Source organism: Symphodus melops (assembly GCF_947650265.1).
Source record: "Symphodus melops genome assembly, chromosome: 3".
In the NCBI taxonomy this organism is placed as follows: Eukaryota; Metazoa; Chordata; class Actinopteri; order Labriformes; family Labridae; genus Symphodus; species Symphodus melops.
The window spans coordinates 774,849-795,171 of record NC_136693.1 but is presented as its reverse complement, the minus strand read 5'-3'; the positions used below and the strand labels follow the sequence as shown (position 1 = coordinate 795,171).

Sequence of the window (20,323 nt, the reverse complement as noted above, 5' to 3'; positions counted from 1 at the left end):
TTATCATGATTGTACACGTTGAAGCTCCTCTTCCTCCTTTATTTATTGTTTTCTCCTCCTCGTCCTGGAACATCTGCTGCATTCCCAACCGGCTCCTTTAAACGCCGTGTTTTCAGTCCCACACACGGAGGAAGGTTCGAGATGTCCTGCTTAAAGATAAACACGTCTGTAGTTTAGGTTTGTTTCTCACAAACAGTGAAACGCTGACATCTAGTGGTCGCTCTAGGCGCTGCATGTCTAGATCTAGGAGTAGAAGTGTAGAAAGGGTCGAACTGACGTTTAGCATGACGACACATTAAAGTCCCGCGGTGGGAGGCCTTTAAAACATGTGGCGTACTCGTGTGGCGTCCTCGTGGCGTCTCATGCACCTTGAAGTTGTGAGATCGTTGAGCTGACACAATACAACTTTTCTCGTCTCTGGATTGTCTCTGTGTTTTTCTTCTGATTGGATAAAGTCACTGATACATCAAATACTTATTGTAGGAAAAGTGTTTGTTTGTTTGTTTACAACGAGCAGGTGAAACGACCAGACGTTAACCCGTCATCATCATCATCATCATCGTCATCGTCATCGTCATCGTCATCATCATCATCCAGCAGTCCTCCTGTTCTCTGCATGAATCCAGCTCCAGAGGAGGTTTGTGACCCTGTCCAAAATAAAGAGACCTGCATTAATGCAGAGACAGTTGGGGGGGGGGGTTTCGGTGCCTTGCTCGAGGGCACCTCTCCAAGCAATGGGAGCATTGGTGCGCAGCAGGACTTGAACCATCTCAACCCACGTCCCTGCAGACGAAGAAACCAACCGCATGAGAGGAGACACAGGAGGTGAGACAACATGAGGGAAGTCAAAGAGGTGGTCTCACCGTGATCAACAGGCCCAGTTTAAAGTGGATCCTGGAGGAAAAAGGAACCAGAACCAAACGGTAACAGCCTGTTTATAAAGTAAAGAAGTGACGTCACACATACAGAGACATAAGCACCAAATCACAGAGTGAGATATAAAAGCATAACAAAAATATCAGATATGAAGGTTAAAATACTGATTTAAAAAAAGGACAAAATGATTAATTTAAATCAGAAGGCTGCAAGTTGGAGGAAAAGATGGCGGAGGTTCAGAGGGGGAGTGAGAGGTCACGCATGGAGGCGTGCGGGATCTTTGTTACTATAAAAGCAGATCAGAAAGTCAAAGTTACAAAAATAAACCAAATGCTACTGAAGCAAAGCAACAAGAAGAAAGTTGAGAATGAGCAGAAATAAAATCAACAGAGTAGAAGAGAGGATGATGACGTCACATACAGGAAATGTATTAAAGTAAAGAGATTTAAAAGGAGACTGTAAACTAAGTCCTCCTCTCTGTAGCGCTGCATGTGAGTCACTGTCTGTACTGTGGCCACAGGGTGGCGCTGTAGGACAGTAGTAGTCTTACCTGTGCTTTGACTGGACTCTGGTTCTGATTGGTTCCTGTGCAGAAGGAGTTCATTCATGTTGTGTTGGTGTCCCAGTGAGTCCTCACACTGTGCGCGTGACTTGATGGGACACTTTTCCTGAAGTGAAAGTCGCGTTTCAAACTTCACATCATGTCCAGCAGTCTGTTGGTGAAAACTCTGGAGGACCTCAGCCTGGATTCGGGCTATGCTGCGGGGGAACACTGCCCGTCCCTCAGCGTGTCCTCCTCCGGGAGATCGAGGCAGTCTCCGCCGCACACGAGCACTCCTCACCGGGGCACCTGGTGGCAGCGCGCCGGCAGCTGGGACACGGTGAGCTCCCTGCCGGAGGACGCGGTGGACATCCTCTCCAAGTGTCCCTGCCTGCCAGAGCTGGAGGAGTGTCCCTGGACCGAGAGGGAGCTGCGGGACATCATACTACGAGTCGCCGGTTCCTCTTGGTCGTTCACCGGCGAGGCTGTCCACCGCCTGTCCGCTCTGCTCCGGAGGGCTCTGGTGCGCATCTCCCGGGAGGCGCAGCGGCTCAGCGAGCTGCACCGGCGGTGCACACGCCTGGAGGTGCACAGCGCGGTCAGGCTGGTGCTCAGCTGGGCTCTGGCCGAGCAGTGCGTCTCCTCCGCGGTGAAGGCTGTGTCCCTGCACTGCATGAGCTCCGGGGACACCGCGCGTCAGAACCGGAGCAAGTCCGCGCGCTGCGGGCTGACGCTCTCCGTGGGCCGCTTCTTCAGGTGGATGCTGGAAACGCGCGTGTCGGTGCGCGTGCATGAGTACGCCGCCGTGTGCCTCACAGCGTGCGTGGAGAGTTTGATGGAGGTAGTGGTGGCACGCGCGCTGAAGGCTGCGAGGCTGACCCAGGAGCGGCAGGATGAGGTCACCTGCCGCGCGGTGACCGCGGAGCTGCTGCAGGGAGCCGTGAACAACGACGCAGAGCTGTGGGGGCTGCTGCAGGTCTACGAGCATCTCATGTGTGGCAAAAACGCCAACGGTGAGTTTCTCAACACACCACTGATTTAAACTTCAGACATGCAGTGAAGGAAGTCTTCCACACATCTAGAAACATCTGTCTGATTTAGGTGTCACAGATGGATTCCTTTAATATAACTGACACTAAAGATACTGCATGGAGCTGCAGGACTTTACATGTCCTCGCTCACCTGTTTGAACATGAGTTTGATTCCCATGGGGACATGTTGCATTCTCTGCAAAGATAAAGAGGTCAGGCGGGAGAAGGCAACACGGTGTCACGTGATCACCAGTGAAAACGCTCCTGGTTCATGGTCAGGCAGGATTCACACAGCTCGATAAGAGTCCCATCATGTCTCCTTCTTAAACTCTGAAAACCTGAAATGATTTCCCACTTTATGTTTGTAAAACCAGAGAGGTCTCGAGTCTGTTGGGGGGGGGGGGGGCTCAAACCCTCAAACCCTCAAACCCTCAAACCCGTCTCCTGAGGTCCTGACTCTTCCTTCCTGTTTCTTTTTGCTCTCCTGTATGCGAAGCAACACTTAGCAGAGTAACACAAGTGTGTGCTGTGAGATGGGGCCCCTTTAGGGAGGTTTTCTACTGTCATTGCACATTTTGGCCCTCAGCTGGGGCCCCTGTTTGTAAAAGGATGGCGTAACCAGAGGGACTACCTGTCACATAGGGCCCCAGACCGTATAAGGGGGTCCCCTCAGCAGCGCCTCTTCCAGTGACGGTAGGAAACCTCCCTGAAGGGGCTCAGTGGGACAGCACTCGCTGTCAGACGTGGTGCTGATGGTTGGAGGGGCCCCGAATGAACTTTGGACCAGAACCCCAAAAGACTCTCGGACCGCGCCTGTACGTAACACGGCATCATCTTCCAGCTTCAGCTCCCTGCAGGCCGTGAACGCTGGGTGGGATCCCCGAGCAGAGGAGATAGGAAACAAAGATGTCTGCCAGGAGCGTGACGTTCAGACAGGAAGCAGGCGCTTTGGGTCATAACGGACCAGGAAGTGAGAGATGGTCTCTGATAATCGTCTGATCTGCTCACACTTTAAATGAACCTTCATCAGGATTATTTCAGACAGATGCTGATCGTGTCATGGAGCTCAGTCCCAACCTGTCAGAGACTTTGGTTAAGAACTGAAGGGTCTCCGTTCAGTGGAAGTCCCTGTGAGGTCTGACCTCTGACCCCTCTCTCATCACTGTCCTGTCTCTGCACACGGCACTAAAAGACAACGATAAACTTTAGAATAAAACAAAATCAGGCCATGAAGGAAGAGAGAAGTCTCTACACTTAAAAGAATATGACACATTTAGCATGTGAAGCTAAAGCTATGCTAACATGTAAACAGCGTCCACAGCCCGATGGACGTCCCAGGTTTACGAGCTGAGCCTGGACTTTAAAACGTTTGAGTCTCGATTACAAGAAAAGCAAATACAGCGGCGACCCGACAGAGCAGCAGGAATAATCGATCACTTCACAGACTCGAGAAGTCCAAACACGCCCCACGTGGCCCTTAAAACTCAGACCTCCACCTGGGACCTCCAGGTCTTATGAGGGGACTCACCCAGGCTCAATGCATGTATACATATGTGCCTCCTGCCCCGCTGCATGCTGGGATACAGGCTCCAAACGTCCCACGAGGGCGAGCAGGAAGCGGCGGGTGTTGTTAGCCTCTGACCCGCGGCCACGACACAAAAGGAGCTCTCATTCCCGCTCAGGCTGCAGGGGCACCAAGTTCACGGTCCCCTGCTCCGAGCGCTCCCCTAAACAAACACCGCTGGAGCTGCTGTCCAGACACACACACACACACACACACACACACACACACACACGCACACACACACACACACACAGCATGTAAAGTCATCACGCTGTATCCTGCAGGGATCAGATGCTGCCTGCTCCTCTCAGCTCTTCTCTGGAACTTTCCCTCTTTCACGTTTCTCTGCATGAAGACGACGTTCAGCCTGTAAAGCACTGATGACTCTCGCAGGATGTGACATCACTGATGACTCTCGCAGGATGTGACATCACTGATGGCTCTCGCAGGATGTGACATCACGGCGTCACATGTTTGTCCCTCTGACAGCGCGACACAGCAGCTCCCGTGCTCGGCTGGATGTTCTGGAGCTGCACTCACTTCCTGCCGACTTTCTTTCTTTATGATTGGAGGGGGAGGAGGGGGGGGGGAGACGGATAGAACGGGCATACCTGCTGTTGCCATGGTGATTTCTGAGGCAGAGAAACAAAAGTCCTGAGGTCAGAGGAGTCGCTGTACGAGTGTGTGCAGTCGTTTCTAGGAGCGTCCCAACACATTGACACTTCTGTCACGTCTGTGCTGCTGGGTTCGGGTTGCTCCTCTGACTTGTGGCGTTCAGGCTGAACAGGAAGTGGACAGAAACAGCTGGAGAGAGAGGTCTGAAGCAGACATGGTCATGTGATGTTGTCTCCGTCTGTTCAGGGATGAAACACAGGAGAGGACGGGTTCTCCAGACACGTCTCCTCTGATGATGAATCAGCCCCCTCCTAAAGGCTTTACCAGCCTCGCTCATCAAACGCCACGTCTCTGAGGAGGCGGGGACGCAGGAGGTCGGGCCGCGTGTCCACAGCGAGCATCTTTGAGAACCGGATTACAAACCGGATTTATTAGACGCCGACGCGGATCGAACCGCATCGATCTTATCCGAGCGATGGTCAGAGCGGGACTGGACCACTTTGATTTGTGTCTGTCAAAGTCATGAGGGGGTCAAAGGTCACAGCCAGGTGTCCGTCTGAGGCTGGCTGCAAAACACCAGAGGACGGACACACACACACACACACACACACACACACACACACACACACACACACACACACACACACACACATACACACACACACACACACCTCTCTATGGTTCTGTTGTTCTGACCAAACACTTGGCAGCTTTATACGACTCAGCAGAAAAGAGCTTTTGTTTTCAGGCACACACACACACACACACACACACACACACACACACACACACACACACACACACACACACACACACACACACACACACACACACACACACACACGTAAGGACAGCGTCGAAGGAAATGACTCAATCACTTCTGATTCTGGATGTAAGTCGGCCAGTGTTCGACACACGAGCTGAGGTGTGTGTGTGTGTGTGTGTGTGTGTGTGTGTGTGTGTGTGTGTTTGGGGGGGGGGGGGTCATTTCTACACAGGTAGAAAACAGGGCTTTGTCCAGTGCAGACTGGTCTCCTGTTGTGAGTCCATGAATAGATGCTTGTTGGCTCTCCTGTCTGTAAACACAGCGGCTCGTAATCAGCACCAATTATCTGCCACACGCCGCCTCAGAGAGGCGAGCTGTGTTCTCCGGCCAATCAGCACTCAGTGTTACACACACACTTTACCTCCACATCGTCCCGGAGGTGACGGGACGGGGGCAGAGTGGGTCCAGTTCCTCTAAACAAAGACTTGGATGAATCAATCTGTGGGGTGTAGAGACGGCATATTTCAGAGGAGCTGATCGATATCGAAGTGATCGTAGCAGAACGCTTGTTGTCGCACGAGTCTGTCAGACTGAGAGAGACAAATCCTGAGAGACAAAAAAACCCCTAGATTTTATCTCCCAGAACGAGCGAGTTCAGTCTGTAACTGTTCCACCTTTTAAAAGAAACGTCGGTAACCTTGGACAGGGAGACGCTGCGTCTCTGTCGTGTCCACGTCCCGGCCCGATTGTCTGTTGACTCTCGAGCGCCGCTCACAGCTTTACCCGGTTAATAGACGGGCGGTGCTGAAAACAGAGAAATGATAAATGGATTTTCTAGTCTTCTAACTTCAGTGGGAAAAAAACAAACATATAAATACACATCCTCCACATGCTAACAGTTAGCTAACAACAGGCTAAAGACGCTAGCAGAGTCAGATTTGATCTCAGTCCTGGTTGGTCTTTGTTTACCTTCTCACAACGTCTTTGCCGACCTCTCCACCCTCTCATGGACGCGTTGTCTCAGAGGGGGAGGAGCTAACAGCGCTCGTTGTGTGTGTGAGTGTTTTTTATGGCCGTGATCTCCGGGGGGCGCCAAAGTGCTCTAAACCAAACGTCTGATGTAACAAGAGGGCTAAACTGTCCTTGACTTTCAGCGGAGCGCGGCTGTGCGTCCGTGCGCGTCACTTCCTGGACGCTCTCTGATGATGATGATGATGATGAAGAGTTTGAGTCCAGCTGAGTGTTTCTGCATCAGGAAGCTTCACTTTTTTTTTGTCCTTGCTGAAGCTGTTTCTATTGTTTGGAAAATCTCGAGTCAGCAAATATTTGATTCAACAGAACACAATGGGCGGGGATCTGCGAGTGTGTGTGTGTGTGTGTGTGTGTGTGTGTGTGTGTTCATCTAATCCGTAGATTTGAGGGTGTCATCACATCAAACGTGGCGGACTGACTGAGGTGTGTTAAGCAAATATCTGCATGTTTCTAATAAGCTCCAGCAGCAGAAAGCTTTACAGACCCGTGCAGAACTGGCTAAACACTGAAGCTACAGTGTCTGCAAAGAATACATCACAGATTTTACAGTCCACTGGGGCTGTATGCTAACCGTGTTTTAAATCTTCAGCGTTTGGACCCAGAATGATCCGGCCCGTTGTGGCGGCTCGGAGGATCTCTCTGAACGTGTTTGTGTGTTTGTGTTTTCAGGCGAGCTGTCGCTGCCGGCTCAGGTCAGCCCGTACACGAAGGTTCCCGAGGATCCGATGGAGAGCAGGGAGGAAGCCTACGTCCATCTGGAGCTGCGAACGCTGGAACAAGCCCTCCTCGCCACCTGTGTGGGCAGCATCGCAGAGCTCAGTGAGTGAGTGTGTGTGTGTGTGTGTGTGTGTGTGTGTGTGTGTGTGTGTGTGTGTGTGTGTGTGTGTGTGTGTGTGTGTGTGTGTGTGTGTGTGTGTGTGTGTGTGTGTGTGTGTGTGTGTGTGTGTGTGTGTGTGTGTGTGTGTGTGTGTCAGAGCCACAACAGTTAGCTCCTGTGTTTTGTGTGAGTGTTTGTTTAAAACCGCCGTCTGGCTCCTGGGACGAGTCGTTACACGCTGACAGCCCCCCCCCCCCCCCCCCCCCCCCCCCCCCCCGGTGACATAACAACGTGCGGCTTGTGTCCGGAAAACAAGGGCACCTTCACACCCTGCAGGCCACCGTAGCTCATTATCCAAACGCTCCTTACAGAGAGAGAAAATAAAAGACGTCTGTACCTTCGCTGGTCTTCGGACGTTTATGGACCTTCTGATGACATACGTGACCACGAAACACAAACACACGGACACGGGGCCTTCAAAGCCCCGCCTACCTTCTCTGGTCCAGACGGATCCAGAGCGTTCAGGAGCAGAATCTAAAGTTAGAAGGAGGACATACTTTGTAATCTGAAGGTTTGCCGTCCTCCTGCAGGTGATCTGGTGTCTCGAGCGATGCACCACATGCAGCGTCTGCGCAGCTCAACACCCTTCATCAGCCCGGCTCGCTCGGCCAATCAGACGTCAGTATCCTGGGCCCCTGACGCTCTACGAACGCTCTACTACTTCCTGTCCAACCCGCAGATGGAGTCACTGGAGAACCCGAACCTGGAGCCTCCGAGCATGACGCTGAGCAGAGACAGGTATTCCACTCACAGCATCAGCACCCGTCCCCGTCTGGGGGGGGCGGAGACTAATCAAAAGCATCTTTACTCGGTCTGGTCTCGGTCCCAGACCGGACGGACTCTGGATTTTAAATAAAGACCGGTACAGACCAGCACAGACTGGTCCACGTCTTTACTGAGATTAGAAGAGAAACGCCTCTTTCTAAAACAACACATCTGAATTGTATGAATTAAATCTGATCCTAAACTCACCTGCTGCGCTCTCATTGGCTGAAGCTCCGCCCAGAATCGTCCCGAGTCAACCAGAACAAGGAGCAGCTTCACTTTAGGAGAAGACTGAGTTTTATTTTGAAGGGACAATCAGCTTCACTTTAGGAGAAGACTGAGTTTTATTTTGAAGGAACAAGGAGCAGCTTCACTTTAGGAGAAGTCTTTTATTTTGAAGGAACAATCAGCTTCACTTTAGGAGAAGACTTTTATTTTGAAGGAACAAGTTTCAGATGGGCTTCTTGTTCTTTCTCCAGGCCGTTCCTGCTCCTCCCTCCTCTCATGGAGTGGATCAGAGTCGCCGTGGTGCACGCCGAGCATCGCCGCAGCCTATTGGTGGACAGTGATGATGTCAGACAGACCGCCAGGCAGCTCCTCCCAGGACTGGACTGTGAGCCCCGACAGCTGAGGTACTCAGCGATGAGCAGATCATTAAAGAGTGAACTGCACTGAAACGACCTGTAAACATCCGGCGAGCGTTCACGTGTCCGTGTCTCTGCAGGTCGGCGTGCTGCTTCCAGTCCTTGAAGTGTTTGGAAGCAGAAGCTGCTTCTGCAAAGTTTCAGCTCGATCTGGGCTTCCGGATGCTTTCGTGTGGGCGAGCCGATCTGGTCCGTCACGCCGCTCGGCTTCTGGGAGCCGAGGGAGTGAACGCCTCGGACGACCAGGTGAGGAGGAGAGAGAGAGAGAAGGTGTCATGTGACTTATGGTCTCGCTGGGAGACAACAGACGCTGATAATAAACTTTTGAGGGACAAACAGTTCCTCTGCAGTCCACTAGAGGGTGCTGAGGTGTGTGTGTGTGTGTGTGTGTGTGTGTGTTTGTGTGTGTGTGTGTGTGTGTGTGTGTGTGTGTGTGATCCCACAGGGCATGACTCCTCTGATGTACGCCTCTGCAGCCGGAGATGAAGCTCTGGTTCAGATGCTGATCGAGGCCGGAGCTCACCTGGACCTGCAGGTAGAAGGATCTCCTGTGTGTTTTATTTCAGCACCAAAGAGGAAGCTTGATCAGCTGTAGGACTTTATCTGTGTGTGTGTGTGTGTGTGTGTGTGTGTGTGTGTGTTCGTGTTCAGGTCCCAGGATGCTCCTCCACACACCCGTCGGTTCACCCCGGCAGTCGTCGCTGGGTGGCTCTGACCTTCGCTGTGCTGCACAGTCACCTGTCTGTGGCTCAGGTGAGCGCGTCTGAACGTTCTGCACGCTAACGCAGAGGGTTAGCTTGAAGCTAACGCAGAGGGTTAGCTTGAAGCCAACGCAGAGGGTTAGCTTGAAGCTAACGCAGAGGGTTAGCTTGAAGCCAACGCAGAGGGTTAGCTTGAAGCCAACGCAGAGGGTTAGCTTGAAGCCAACGCAGAGGGTTAGCTTGAAGCTAACCTGTCGTCTCCTCGTCACAGCTGCTGCTGGAGGCCGGAGCAGACGTGGAGGGAGGAGCTCTGCTGGACGCTCAGGAGAGCTCGGCTGAGACGCCGCTGCAGCTCGCTGCTGCTGCAGGTGTGTGTGTGTGTGTGTGTGTGTGTGTGTGTACTGAAGGTTTGAGGTCAGCGTTGATGTGTTCGAGTCGGTCTGAAGGTGTTTCGTCCTCTCAGGTCACTACGAGATGGTCGGCCTGCTGCTCGCACACGGAGCAGACCCGCTGCTCAGAGTGCATCATGGGAATTCTCTGACGTCACCGCTGTACGAGGACATGAACTGCTTCAGCTACGCTGCGGCGCACGGACACAGGTGAGGCAGCTTCTTAAAGACGAGATCTGACCAGGCATGTCTTTAAAGAGAGAGGTGCAGACTGCGTCACATGACGTCACATGACCTCCTTCTCCTGCAGGAACATCCTGAGGAGGCTTCTGCTGCAGCCGCAGCCCAGGAAGGAGGACGTCCTGTCTCTGCAGGAGATCCTGGCTGAAGGAGTGGAGCGTGGAGAAGAAGCTGGACCTCCTGACTCCCAGAGTCCAGTTCCCCGTCTGTGCAAGGCGCGGATGAAAGCGCTGCAGCAGGCGGCGTACTACAGCGCCGAGCACGGCTACCTGGACGTGACCCTGGAGCTCCGAGAGATGGGTGAGGAACTCCGTCCACTCAGTTCTGTTTCTGTCTGAGCGCTCCGCCCGTGGAGCGAGCGTCTCTCTCCGTCACGTGCTCAGTTTGGTGTGGCGTGTGGCGTGCAGGTGTTCCCTGGAGGCTGCACACCTGGCTGCAGAGTCTGCACCGAGCCCAGCAGCTGAGCAGAGACCGGGTCATCGTCTCGCTCCTCTCCGACTTCTCCTCCATCAGGACGGACGACTACGGCCCCGAGCTGCTCTCGTCCGGCGTCCCGCTCATGTTCAGCATGCTGGAAACCAGTAAGGTAACGGTGGCCACGCCCCCCTCGCTCGCTCGCTCCAGGTGTGTGAGTGTGTGTCAAACGTTGTTTGTCTTTCTTTCAGGATTACGTGATAACGAAGCGTCTGGCGTCCGTGTTGTCTCTCTGTTACGGCGTCTCTCCCGTCCCTCCGATCCCTCCGCTGGACGTCACTCTGTCCACGCAGCTCGGTAACACGCCGCCTCGTTCACACTGCCACGCCGTTAACCCTTCTCGTTCTGAGTGACTGTTAACGAGCGTCTCCTCCCTCAGATATCCAGTTCCTGAACAACCCGGAGATGTCGGACGTGACCTTCATGGTGGACGGGCGCCCGTTCTTCGCTCACCGGGTGCTGCTGATGTCGGCGTCTGAACGGTCCGATCTCAAACCACTCGAGTGATTTATCACGTTTTATCTTTTTATAACAAGAACTCGTCTCCTGATTCGTCCGTTCAGGTTTCGACAGATGCTCTGTGATTCACCTGATGACATCATCTACATCAGTCACATGACCTACAGCACGTTCCAGGTGAGAGGCAGGTTCACACGGACGCTGGTCGTCCTCCTCCGTCCATCACTCAGGTGTTTTCTGTCTCTGCAGACCGTGATGACGTCTCTGTACTGCGGAGGAACAGACGGGCTGACCGTGTCTCAGTCTGAAGCTGTGCAGGTAAAGTCACTCACCTGTTCACATGATCACCTGTTCACCTGATCACATGATCACCTGCTCACATGATCACCTGCTCACATGATCACATGTTCACATGATCACATGATCACCTGTTCACATGATCACCTGTTCACTTGATCACATGTTCACATGATCACCTGCTCACATGATCACCTGCTCACATGATCACCTGTTCACATGATCACATGTTCACATGATCACATGTTCACATGATCACATGATCACCTGTTCACTTGATCACATGATCACCTGCTCACATGATCACCTGCTCACATGATCACATGTTCACCTGCTCACCTGATCACATGATCACCTGTTCATCTGCTCACATGATCACCTGCTCACATGATCACCTGCTCACATGATCACCTGTTCACATGATCACCTGTTCACTTGATCACATGTTCACATGATCGCCTGTTCACATGATCACATGTTCACATGATCACATGTTCACATGATCACCTGCTCACATGATCACCTGTTCACATGATCACATGTTCACATGATCACATGTTCACATGTTCACATGTTCACATGATCACATGATCACCTGTTCACTTGATCACATGATCACCTGCTCACATGATCACATGTTCACATGATCACCTGTTCACATGATCACATGATCACCTGCTCACATGTTCACATGATCACCTGTTCACATGTTCACATGATCACATGTTCACATGATCACCTGCTCACATGATCACCTGTTCACTTGATCACCTGTTCACATGATCACCTGCTCACATGATCACCTGTTCACTTGATCACCTGTTCACATGATCACCTGCTCACATGATCACCTGTTCACATGATCACCTGTTCACACGTTCACATGATCACATGTTCACCTGTTCTGTCTCACACTGAAAGTCCTCTGTAAACTACGGTTGTCATGGTGATAGAAAGGCGGACGACCAAACGCTTCATTCTCACAAATATCGTCAGTGTTCAGATTGAAGACGACGACGTTCAGATTTCTTCTTCTGCGTTTTAATAAGCGTGTTCATGTGGTTGTTTGCGTAGCTGCTGCCCGTGGCGTCCTTCTTCCAGCTGCGAGCTCTGCAGACGATCTGTGAGACGGAGCTGTCGCAGAGTGTCACCGTGGACGACGTCGTCGGCACTTATCAGACTGCAAAGGTACGACACGCCACCCGGAGCGCCGGCTCCACGCCGCGCCCCTAAAGATCCAGAGTCTGACTGATGCTCACGCTGCGTCTTTGTCTCCATAGCAACACGGAGCCTCTGAACTCTGCAGCTTCTGTGAAGGATTCTTCCTGCAGAACATGGACCGGCTCCTGGACCGGGAGGACTTCCACCGCCTGCTGCTGGGCGGACTCTGTCAGGAGCTGCTCCGCCCCTCCATGGAAGACCAGGACCAGGACCAGGACCCGGCGCCTCTCCTCAGGACTTTAGAGGGAACATTAACCCACAGACTGAACGGCCTCCACTCTGCATGTCGACAGTAACACTCACACATCTCTGCGTGTGTGTGTGCGTGTTGATACCTCCACAGAGCTCCTCTGACGATGGCGATCCCGTCTGAATCAGCGACGCACTAAACTGTAAATATATTTTTTAAAGGAAGGTTTGCAAACTCAGCCGACTCGTGTCACTACACATTCTGAATATATTTATATATTTATCTACGTGTTCAGCTCGTTTGTAAGTGTAACCGATGTGGACGAGGTGGTTATCATGCAGCAATGTTTCCAATCAGACTGTGTGTCTGTAAAAAGAAATTAAGTTGATGCTGAAGTGTAAAGTCCTGCAGTTCCTGGAGTGTCCACTAGAGGCTGGCTGCAGCAGCACAGGAAGTCACATACACACCCATTCAAACAGCCTGTTTTTACAGCAGACATGAACATGTTTACAGCCTGCTTCAAAAAACCAAATAGGTGTGATTAGCTCATGTCTCCATCCACACACACTGTACGGGGGGAATGTTTTGATGACTCAGCAGTTTTGATTGGATGAAGGATCAGAGTTATTCACAATAAGGCGTGTAGCTGAGCTGATTGACAGGTGGGCGTGGCCTCAGCTCCAGCTCTCAGCCTGTCGTTAGCTTGACTCAAAGTTAGCCTGAGACAGCATTTCCAGCACGGAGACCGCCACCCATGGGACTCCAGCGCCCCCTACAGGGACACACGGGGGACTCCAGCGCCCCCTGCAGGGACACACAGGGACTCCAGCGCCCCCTGCAGGGACACACGGGGACTCCAGCGCCCCCTGCAGGGACACACGGGGACTCCAGCGCCCCCTGCAGGGACACACGGGGGACTCCACTCAGTCTGTGATAAAACATCTCTTGTGAATGTGCAAAACCAAACACTGACATTGGGGCTTTAGACTTCTCCTAGTTTTGTTGCTATGGTAACAAACAAATGTGACGACGCTCTCCGAGCCATAAAATGTTTTGACCTCAGTCTTCCTGTGGAGACGGCGTCTCTAACCCAAGTGAGAACCTTCAGTCTGGATTAATAAAGTCCGGTCTCTGTGTGAAACCTCTTTGTCAGGTGTGTTCAGTCCATTCTGTGAGTTTCCTGTTTTTTTCTGAACTTGAATCGTTCTCACGCCGTCTTTAATTTCTCGTTTCCTGTTCAGATGTTTTTTAAATACTCTGATAAGTTGAACATCATCGTCATGGAGACGTACATGAAAACACATGTTTCTGTTGTAAACAGGATTTTTACAAATGATTTCTGTGTTCCTGAACTTTTCTCAGCGCTGTTTAAAAAAAACGATGAAATAAAAGTTGAACGTTAGATTAAAACGTATCTGATCGACAGAATTCAGTCAGAGAAATACTTTTTTTTTAAAAATAATTATAACAGGACAACCTCTGACCTCTGCGTCAGAGGTGGCTGAAGTTGAACACTGCACCGTTAAAGTAAATAATTTAAACTACGAGGTGTTTAAGAAAAAACACAAATACATTCCTCAAAGTTTTCCTCGTCCGGTTTTCAAAAAGCAAAACAAAAAAAACCCGACTCAGACTCAAAATGTGAAGACTACTTTCAGGGTCCCATGTGTGCATAATCTATTAAACAATGAGCTCTGATTGGCTGACGTGTCCTGAGGAGGTACGAAGTGTAAAGAACCCAGAACGACGAGCACACGTCTCCAAAGTCAACAGATTTATTTCCTTTAGCACTGAAGTTGTTCACAGTAACATCACAAGGGGGATACATTGCCAGTGGTTATCCTGCTCAGTAGTAGCGCTCCGTGCTCCGAGTCCATTCTGTGTGCTCTGGATTCCCCCGGTAGAAAAAGAGGAAAGCCAACAATGAAAGGTATTGCTTTAATTTTTCTCTCCGACGAACCAAAGAGCCGCCCAGCTGGCGAGCGAGCCGGCCGCCGGAAAAAAAGCTCCCTCTTTGAGAGAGCGAGTGAGGAGGATGCGTTGCACGGTTACTGCGCGTGACGGCAGCAATCAGAGAGGGAGGAAGAGGAGGAAGAGGAGGGCCAAAGAAAAGAACTCAAAGAGAAGAGAGAGAGAGGCAAATGAAAAGAAATGCACAGAGAGAACGTAAACACATAAATAAGTGTGGAGAGAAAAAGGGAACAGGAGAACAATTCCAACGACGACATGCAAAGAAAAGACGAATGCTGAACATGCAAACAAGCGCGCGAGGAGGGCGGAGCTAAGAGTAGGACTCCCCTCGCTTTAAATAAGCGTGTCGGTGAACTCGGCTTATTTACAGGAAAGAGTGTTTGAGATCGGAGTCTTCATACACACATCAACAAAGGGTTTGTTCCTCTCACAGAGGCTACGTCTACATTCTTAAATTACGGTAAATCATTTCCCCCCCGCCCCAAACATATTTTACAAAGTTTCTGTTGTGGAAAAAGCCGGGACAGAAAGAACTCACGCACACGCACGCACACGCACGCACGATCGAATAACTTAAACATGACAAAAATATCCTTAAATAACTCGTTCAGAAACATTCTCGACATCGCTCATATAAATAACTGAGAATAAATTAAAAGCAAACATTGGTGGATTACACTGAAGTACAAAAATATACACAGCAGTTCAATATTGTAAAAAAACAAAAACAAAAACAAAACAACCTTGGAATGAAAATTAAAAACACGACGTGAAACCCAAACCGGATTCAGCCGTCGAAAAGTGCAAAAGAAAAAAAGTTGACATTTCCTACAGGAGGCGTGGTCACAGCAGAGAGGCTTAACCCCGCCTCTCGTCCAATGACAGCTGTCATGAGACGTCTCTGCGCCCTGATTGGTGGAAGCGTGAGCACTTTAATGGCGCACATATTCAGAGACTCACAGAGGAGGGGCGGAGCTTCATGAAGTGGTCGATCAGCCACATTTCGCTGTCAGAACGAGACGAGACGGGTCAATGGGTCAGAACATTTCAGCTACCTTCACATGCTCGTGTGATTGGCTCTCTGTGAGGATGTGTCACTTAGATACAGGAGAAGAAGACACTTCCTGTTAGCGACGTTAGCGGCGTTAGCTCTGCTGCTGGGACCAGGCCTGAACACAACAAATAATAACACAAGTCTAAAACATGATGTCACAGCTACACTCTTTGTACACACAACATTATTTAATCTGTACAACAGAATAGATCATTCATTTATGTAACATCGCCTCCCCGCGTGTCGTCGAGCCGCGAGGATACAAACGTCACAGAGCGCGCTCAGTCGACCCGCCCGCTCCTCCAAAAGAAACTACAATCCGTCCAAACGTCCGCCTGTCCCCGCGTCTCCGTCCAAGCTCCCGTTTGTCAGCGTGTGCAGTCGTTACATCCCGCAGAGAAGTGTGTGTGTAGAGGAGTACGTACAGAGTGTGTGTGTGTGTGTGTGTGTGTTTATGTACATGTGGGAGAAATAGAAGACCGAGAAAAGAGGACAGGGAGTGTGTGTGTGTGTGTGTGTGTGTGTGTGTGTGTGTAGACAAACATCACTGTCTTAAGGCTTCTTTTTTCTTTTTACAACTCGTCTGAGTGTGTTTGGTCTGATCGGGGAGAAGATGCCGGCGGAGAGCGAGGGAGCGAGGGAGGGGGGGGGGAGGGGGGTGAAGAGGGGGGAGGAGTCCTCTGTGAGTCTTCAGTCTGTCGGACTCTCTCGGCGGGCCGCTGTGGGCCGCTCTGCAGGTTAATAGTTATTGTGGATGATCCCTGGTGGCAGAGACAAGTGAAGCCGTCAAACACGTGAGGAGGACACACACCCACCGACAGACCCCCGAGGACACAGAGAAGGGGGGGGGGGAGGAAGGGGGGGGGCTACATCTGCTACGTATTGTAAAATACTGACCGACTCTTGAACTGAAATAGCCATTCCTGTTATAGAGTAGAAAACGTTTAGGCAAAAAGTAGATTGGTTTTTTTTGTTTGACTCCTGCTCAGCGTCTACACATGCACGGCTACCGCTCCTTAAGGTTGTTCCTGTGTCCTGTTGCTGGAGGCCATCTTTGTTTTGTCTTTGCTGCCGGGGGGGCATTTAGAGTCATTGGGCGGGGGCTGGTTTGGCTTGCTGCTGGGGGCATGCTTGTTGGGGGAGCTAGGCGTGGCGGGGGCGCCGGGGGGGTGAGACGCTTGGAGGTTCTTCTCGTCTGAAAAAAGCTGTTTAATTACGTCAAAGAAGTTACTCAACGGGCTGCCTACACAGACGGGAAGAAAAGAAAAAACAAAGAGAGAGAGAGAGAGAGAGAGAAAACAAACAGCCGATGAGCAATGAGGTTAACGTGAGGAGAGGAAGAGGATGGAGGGATGAGGAGGAGGAGTGGAGCTGGAGGAAAGGAGACTCGGCGGCACCAACAGGAGCCAATCAGAGGCTGTGTATGAGAAGTGAACACGCCCACAGTGACGCCATCTTTTTGGAAATCGTCTCGCTCAGGTGTCGGGACCTAGAAGAGGGTCACGAAGCCGCTTAACAGATCCGCCATGTTAACAAATATTTATCTGTTTTATTTTTTTTATTTAATTCTTAGTTTTTATTCTTTGTTACGTTTTAAATGAATCCTATTGGTTGAAAAATGCGATGTCTCGATTGGTTCAGAAAGCCTTGAGTTTGCTTTCTTTATGCTACCTCTTTACAGGAAGCCCCGCCCCCTAAATCCTCGCACGTGTTCTGGTCCCTGTGAGTCTAAATGGGAACATAATTAACTAACATCAAGCTGTCATGAAACTAGACAACATGTAGAGTCGCCCCCTTGTGGCCACTCGTAAGACTTCAGGCTGAAGGTGCTTCGTCCACTTCTTATACACAGTCGACGGCGTCAGTACAGAGAATAACACAACCCATTGAACTTTATTTTGAAGGTGTTAGTATTCATACTGGTTTGAGTGGGAGGTTCAGTTTTGGGCTTCAGAGTCTCAGTTTCCTCCGCTGGGATGGAGAGCGAACGGGAGCAGTGGAAGACGTGTTTGATTTAAAGGTCGATTATTAAAGAGTAAAATAATCTCTTTAAATATTTAAGAATCGTTTTGATCAGAAGCTCCGGTTCACTCTCCATCAGATCAACATCCATCACAACAACATCCAACATCCATCTGTTAGCACAACGTTATTCAGGGTCAGTGCTTTAAAAACAGTCAGCAGTGATCGAGACATGCGAGCAGACACAGGAACACACACACACACATAAACACACACACACACACACATGAACACACACACACACATGAACACACACGAACACAAAGAGCAGAGTGTCCTGATTCAACACATCATCAAAAGATCCACAAGTGCTGGGAAAACTTACCGTGTGTGTGTGTGTGTGTGTGTGTGTGTGTGTGTGTGTGTGTGTGTGTGTGCAGTGTCTGATATTTTGTTCACGTGATTATAAATATGGAAAGTTTAGATGGAGGGGGACACAACTTAGTGTTCAAGTGTTACCATGCAAAGGGTCACTTGGATCTGTTAGGAGCTCCACACACACACACACACACACACACACACACACACACACACACACACACACACACACACACACACACACACACACACACACACACACACACACACACACACACACACACACACACAATGAAGCGTGTATGGTGGGTTGTTTCCGACTGATCGAGCTTGTCATGCGTTTCATAAGCAGAACGATTTGTTTTTATTCATTCAGATTCCGGGGCCGGCCCACCTCTTCCAGTGCGCTCGGGCACGAAAACGATCGCTTTCAATATTTGATTCCAATTTGAGTTCATTGGATTTCAATTTTTGCCTCCTGAGAAAATGAAACATGTAACCTTTAAAAAGCCCTGGAGATTTCTGTCACATCATAAACATCAGACTGTGTTCTGTGTAATGAATCCAGGATAGCTAAACACACACACACACACACACACACACACACACACACACACACGCACACACACACACACACACACGTGGTAGTGCAGACAGGGTGCGTTGTGACGAGCCTCCAGGATGTTGCCAGTGTGTGTTAGAAGCCAGAGTTAGAGTGATCTCGCGGGCGCTCCCGGGCGCTCCGGGTCTTACCACGTTTGTTGGGTTTATGGGGCAAAGCAGCTGAGCGCTGAGAGCCATCTGAGAGCAGAGGACAGCGTCAGACACACCGAGCGAGTCGCCGCCGCTCGCCACTTTGTCATCAGTCAGCTGACATCACACATCAGCAGCATACTGGCTTTAACTTCCTGTCACTACTCAGGGAGGATTTAAAGGACCAAATCTGTTACAGCGTCAGGAGCGCCATCGTCTGGTACGTGACCGTCAGGAGCGCCATCGTCTGGTACGTGACCGTCAGGAGCGTCAGCATCTGGTACGTGACCGTCAGGAGCGCCATCGTCTGGTACGTGACCGTCAGGAGCGCCATCGTCTGGTACGTGACCGTCAGGAGCGCCATCGTCTGGTACGTGACCGTCAGGAGCGTCAGCATCTGGTACGTGACCGTCAGGAGCGTCAGCATCTGGTACGTGAGCGTCAGGAGCACCATCGTCTGGTATGTGACCGTCAGGAGCGCCATCGTCTGGTACGTGACCGTCAGGAGCGTCATCGTCAGGAGCGTCATCGTCTGGTACGTGACCGTCAGGAGCGCCATCGTCTGGTACGTGACCGTCAGGAGCGTCATCGTCTGGTACGTGACCGTCAGGAGCGTCATCGTCTGGTACGTGACCGTCAGGAGCGTCATCGTCTGGTACGTGACCGTCAGGAGCGCCATCGTCTGGTACGTGACCGTCAGGAGCGCCATCGTCTGGTACGTGACAGTCAGGAGCGCCATTGTCTGGTACGTGACCGTCAGGAGCGGCATCGTCTGGTACATTAAACATTTACTGAGGCAGATTTAACCCTTTAAAATCCTTCTGCTGCTGCATCCACACAAGTCTAACCATCAACATATGAATGAGCTAACACACACACACACACACACACACTCAGACATGCACACACACACACACACAGTCACACAGAGGAGAGCATCGTGTTTGTGTGTCTGTGGAGCTGTCGGGTTTAGTTCCATGCAGATCGTTTGGTTCTGAGGCCGACAGATCAAACACAGCATGCTTTCACTTTAGTCCCTTTGGTGGCAAACGCACAATCTTTGGTGAATGGCAGCTCGCCCAGAACCATCCGCACACGTAGAGCCAAGTACCCCGAACAAAACCCAGACCCGCTTTGACCCACTCTCAAGTCTGTGTGCATGGTTCTGGGTTTGCATCTCATTCAGCATGCGGGTCATTCAAGTCCATCCAGGTGGCGCCAGAGTAAAGCTGAGGTGACAGGAAGCAGGTGGCATGAAGAGGCAGGCCAGAGGAAGAGAGAGAGAGAGAGCGGTGGTATAGAAATAGAGTAGATAGAGCTGATAGAGATGTAGATAGAGATGTGGGTTATTGGCACATCTACAGGTGGAGGTGATTGTGCGTACAGTGCCTGATAACAGTTCCCATCTGTGGCGGTGACTGGTCTGCTGCTTGTGTTTGTGTTTCAGGGGGGACGAGAGTCCTGAACGAGCCCGCGGCACGGACGACAACGGGACTCTCTGGAGGTTTAAGAAGTACTTCCTG

General features: G+C 51.0%; 3 protein-coding genes across 11 annotated transcripts in view; 2 read left to right on the top strand and 1 right to left on the bottom strand.

The window, feature by feature from the left end:
- The first annotated feature begins 871 nt into the window (after positions 1 to 871).
- LOC306821302 (ankyrin repeat and BTB/POZ domain-containing protein 2-like) lies at positions 872 to 13,830 on the top strand. Its single transcript, XM_079339633.1, has 17 exons — positions 872 to 2,430; positions 7,095 to 7,244; positions 7,833 to 8,040; positions 8,547 to 8,699; positions 8,792 to 8,957; positions 9,157 to 9,246; positions 9,363 to 9,464; positions 9,684 to 9,780; positions 9,876 to 10,011; positions 10,112 to 10,341; positions 10,449 to 10,627; positions 10,707 to 10,812; positions 10,895 to 10,997; positions 11,079 to 11,151; positions 11,224 to 11,292; positions 12,346 to 12,459; positions 12,552 to 13,830. Exons 1-17 carry the CDS (start codon positions 1,578 to 1,580, stop codon positions 12,786 to 12,788), a joined length of 3,066 nt encoding a protein of 1,021 aa, XP_079195759.1. The 5' UTR covers positions 872 to 1,577; the 3' UTR covers positions 12,789 to 13,830.
- Positions 13,831 to 14,443: 613 nt separating this feature from the next.
- LOC306821306 (serine/threonine-protein kinase BRSK2-like) overlaps positions 14,444 to 20,323 on the bottom strand; it is a 125,825-nt gene continuing 119,945 nt past the window's right edge. For all 9 annotated transcript variants that reach the window (XM_079339647.1, XM_079339651.1, XM_079339648.1 and 6 more), the window contains one exon: positions 14,444 to 16,950. In XM_079339647.1, coding sequence (XP_079195773.1) covers positions 16,724 to 16,950 — 227 coding nt within the window. In that variant the 3' untranslated portion in view covers positions 14,444 to 16,723. The remainder of the gene's footprint in view (positions 16,951 to 20,323) is intronic.
- LOC306821732 (uncharacterized protein) overlaps positions 17,017 to 20,323 on the top strand; it is a gene marked incomplete at its 5' end in the record, with an annotated part of 3,440 nt that continues 133 nt past the window's right edge. Inside the window, 3 exons of the mRNA XM_079340306.1 lie at positions 17,017 to 17,206; positions 18,843 to 19,260; positions 19,306 to 20,323. The exon at positions 19,306 to 20,323 is cut by the window's right edge and continues 133 nt beyond it. Of these exons, the coding sequence (XP_079196432.1) occupies positions 17,017 to 17,206; positions 18,843 to 19,260; positions 19,306 to 19,606 (909 nt within the window). The 3' untranslated portion in view covers positions 19,607 to 20,323. The remainder of the gene's footprint in view (positions 17,207 to 18,842; positions 19,261 to 19,305) is intronic.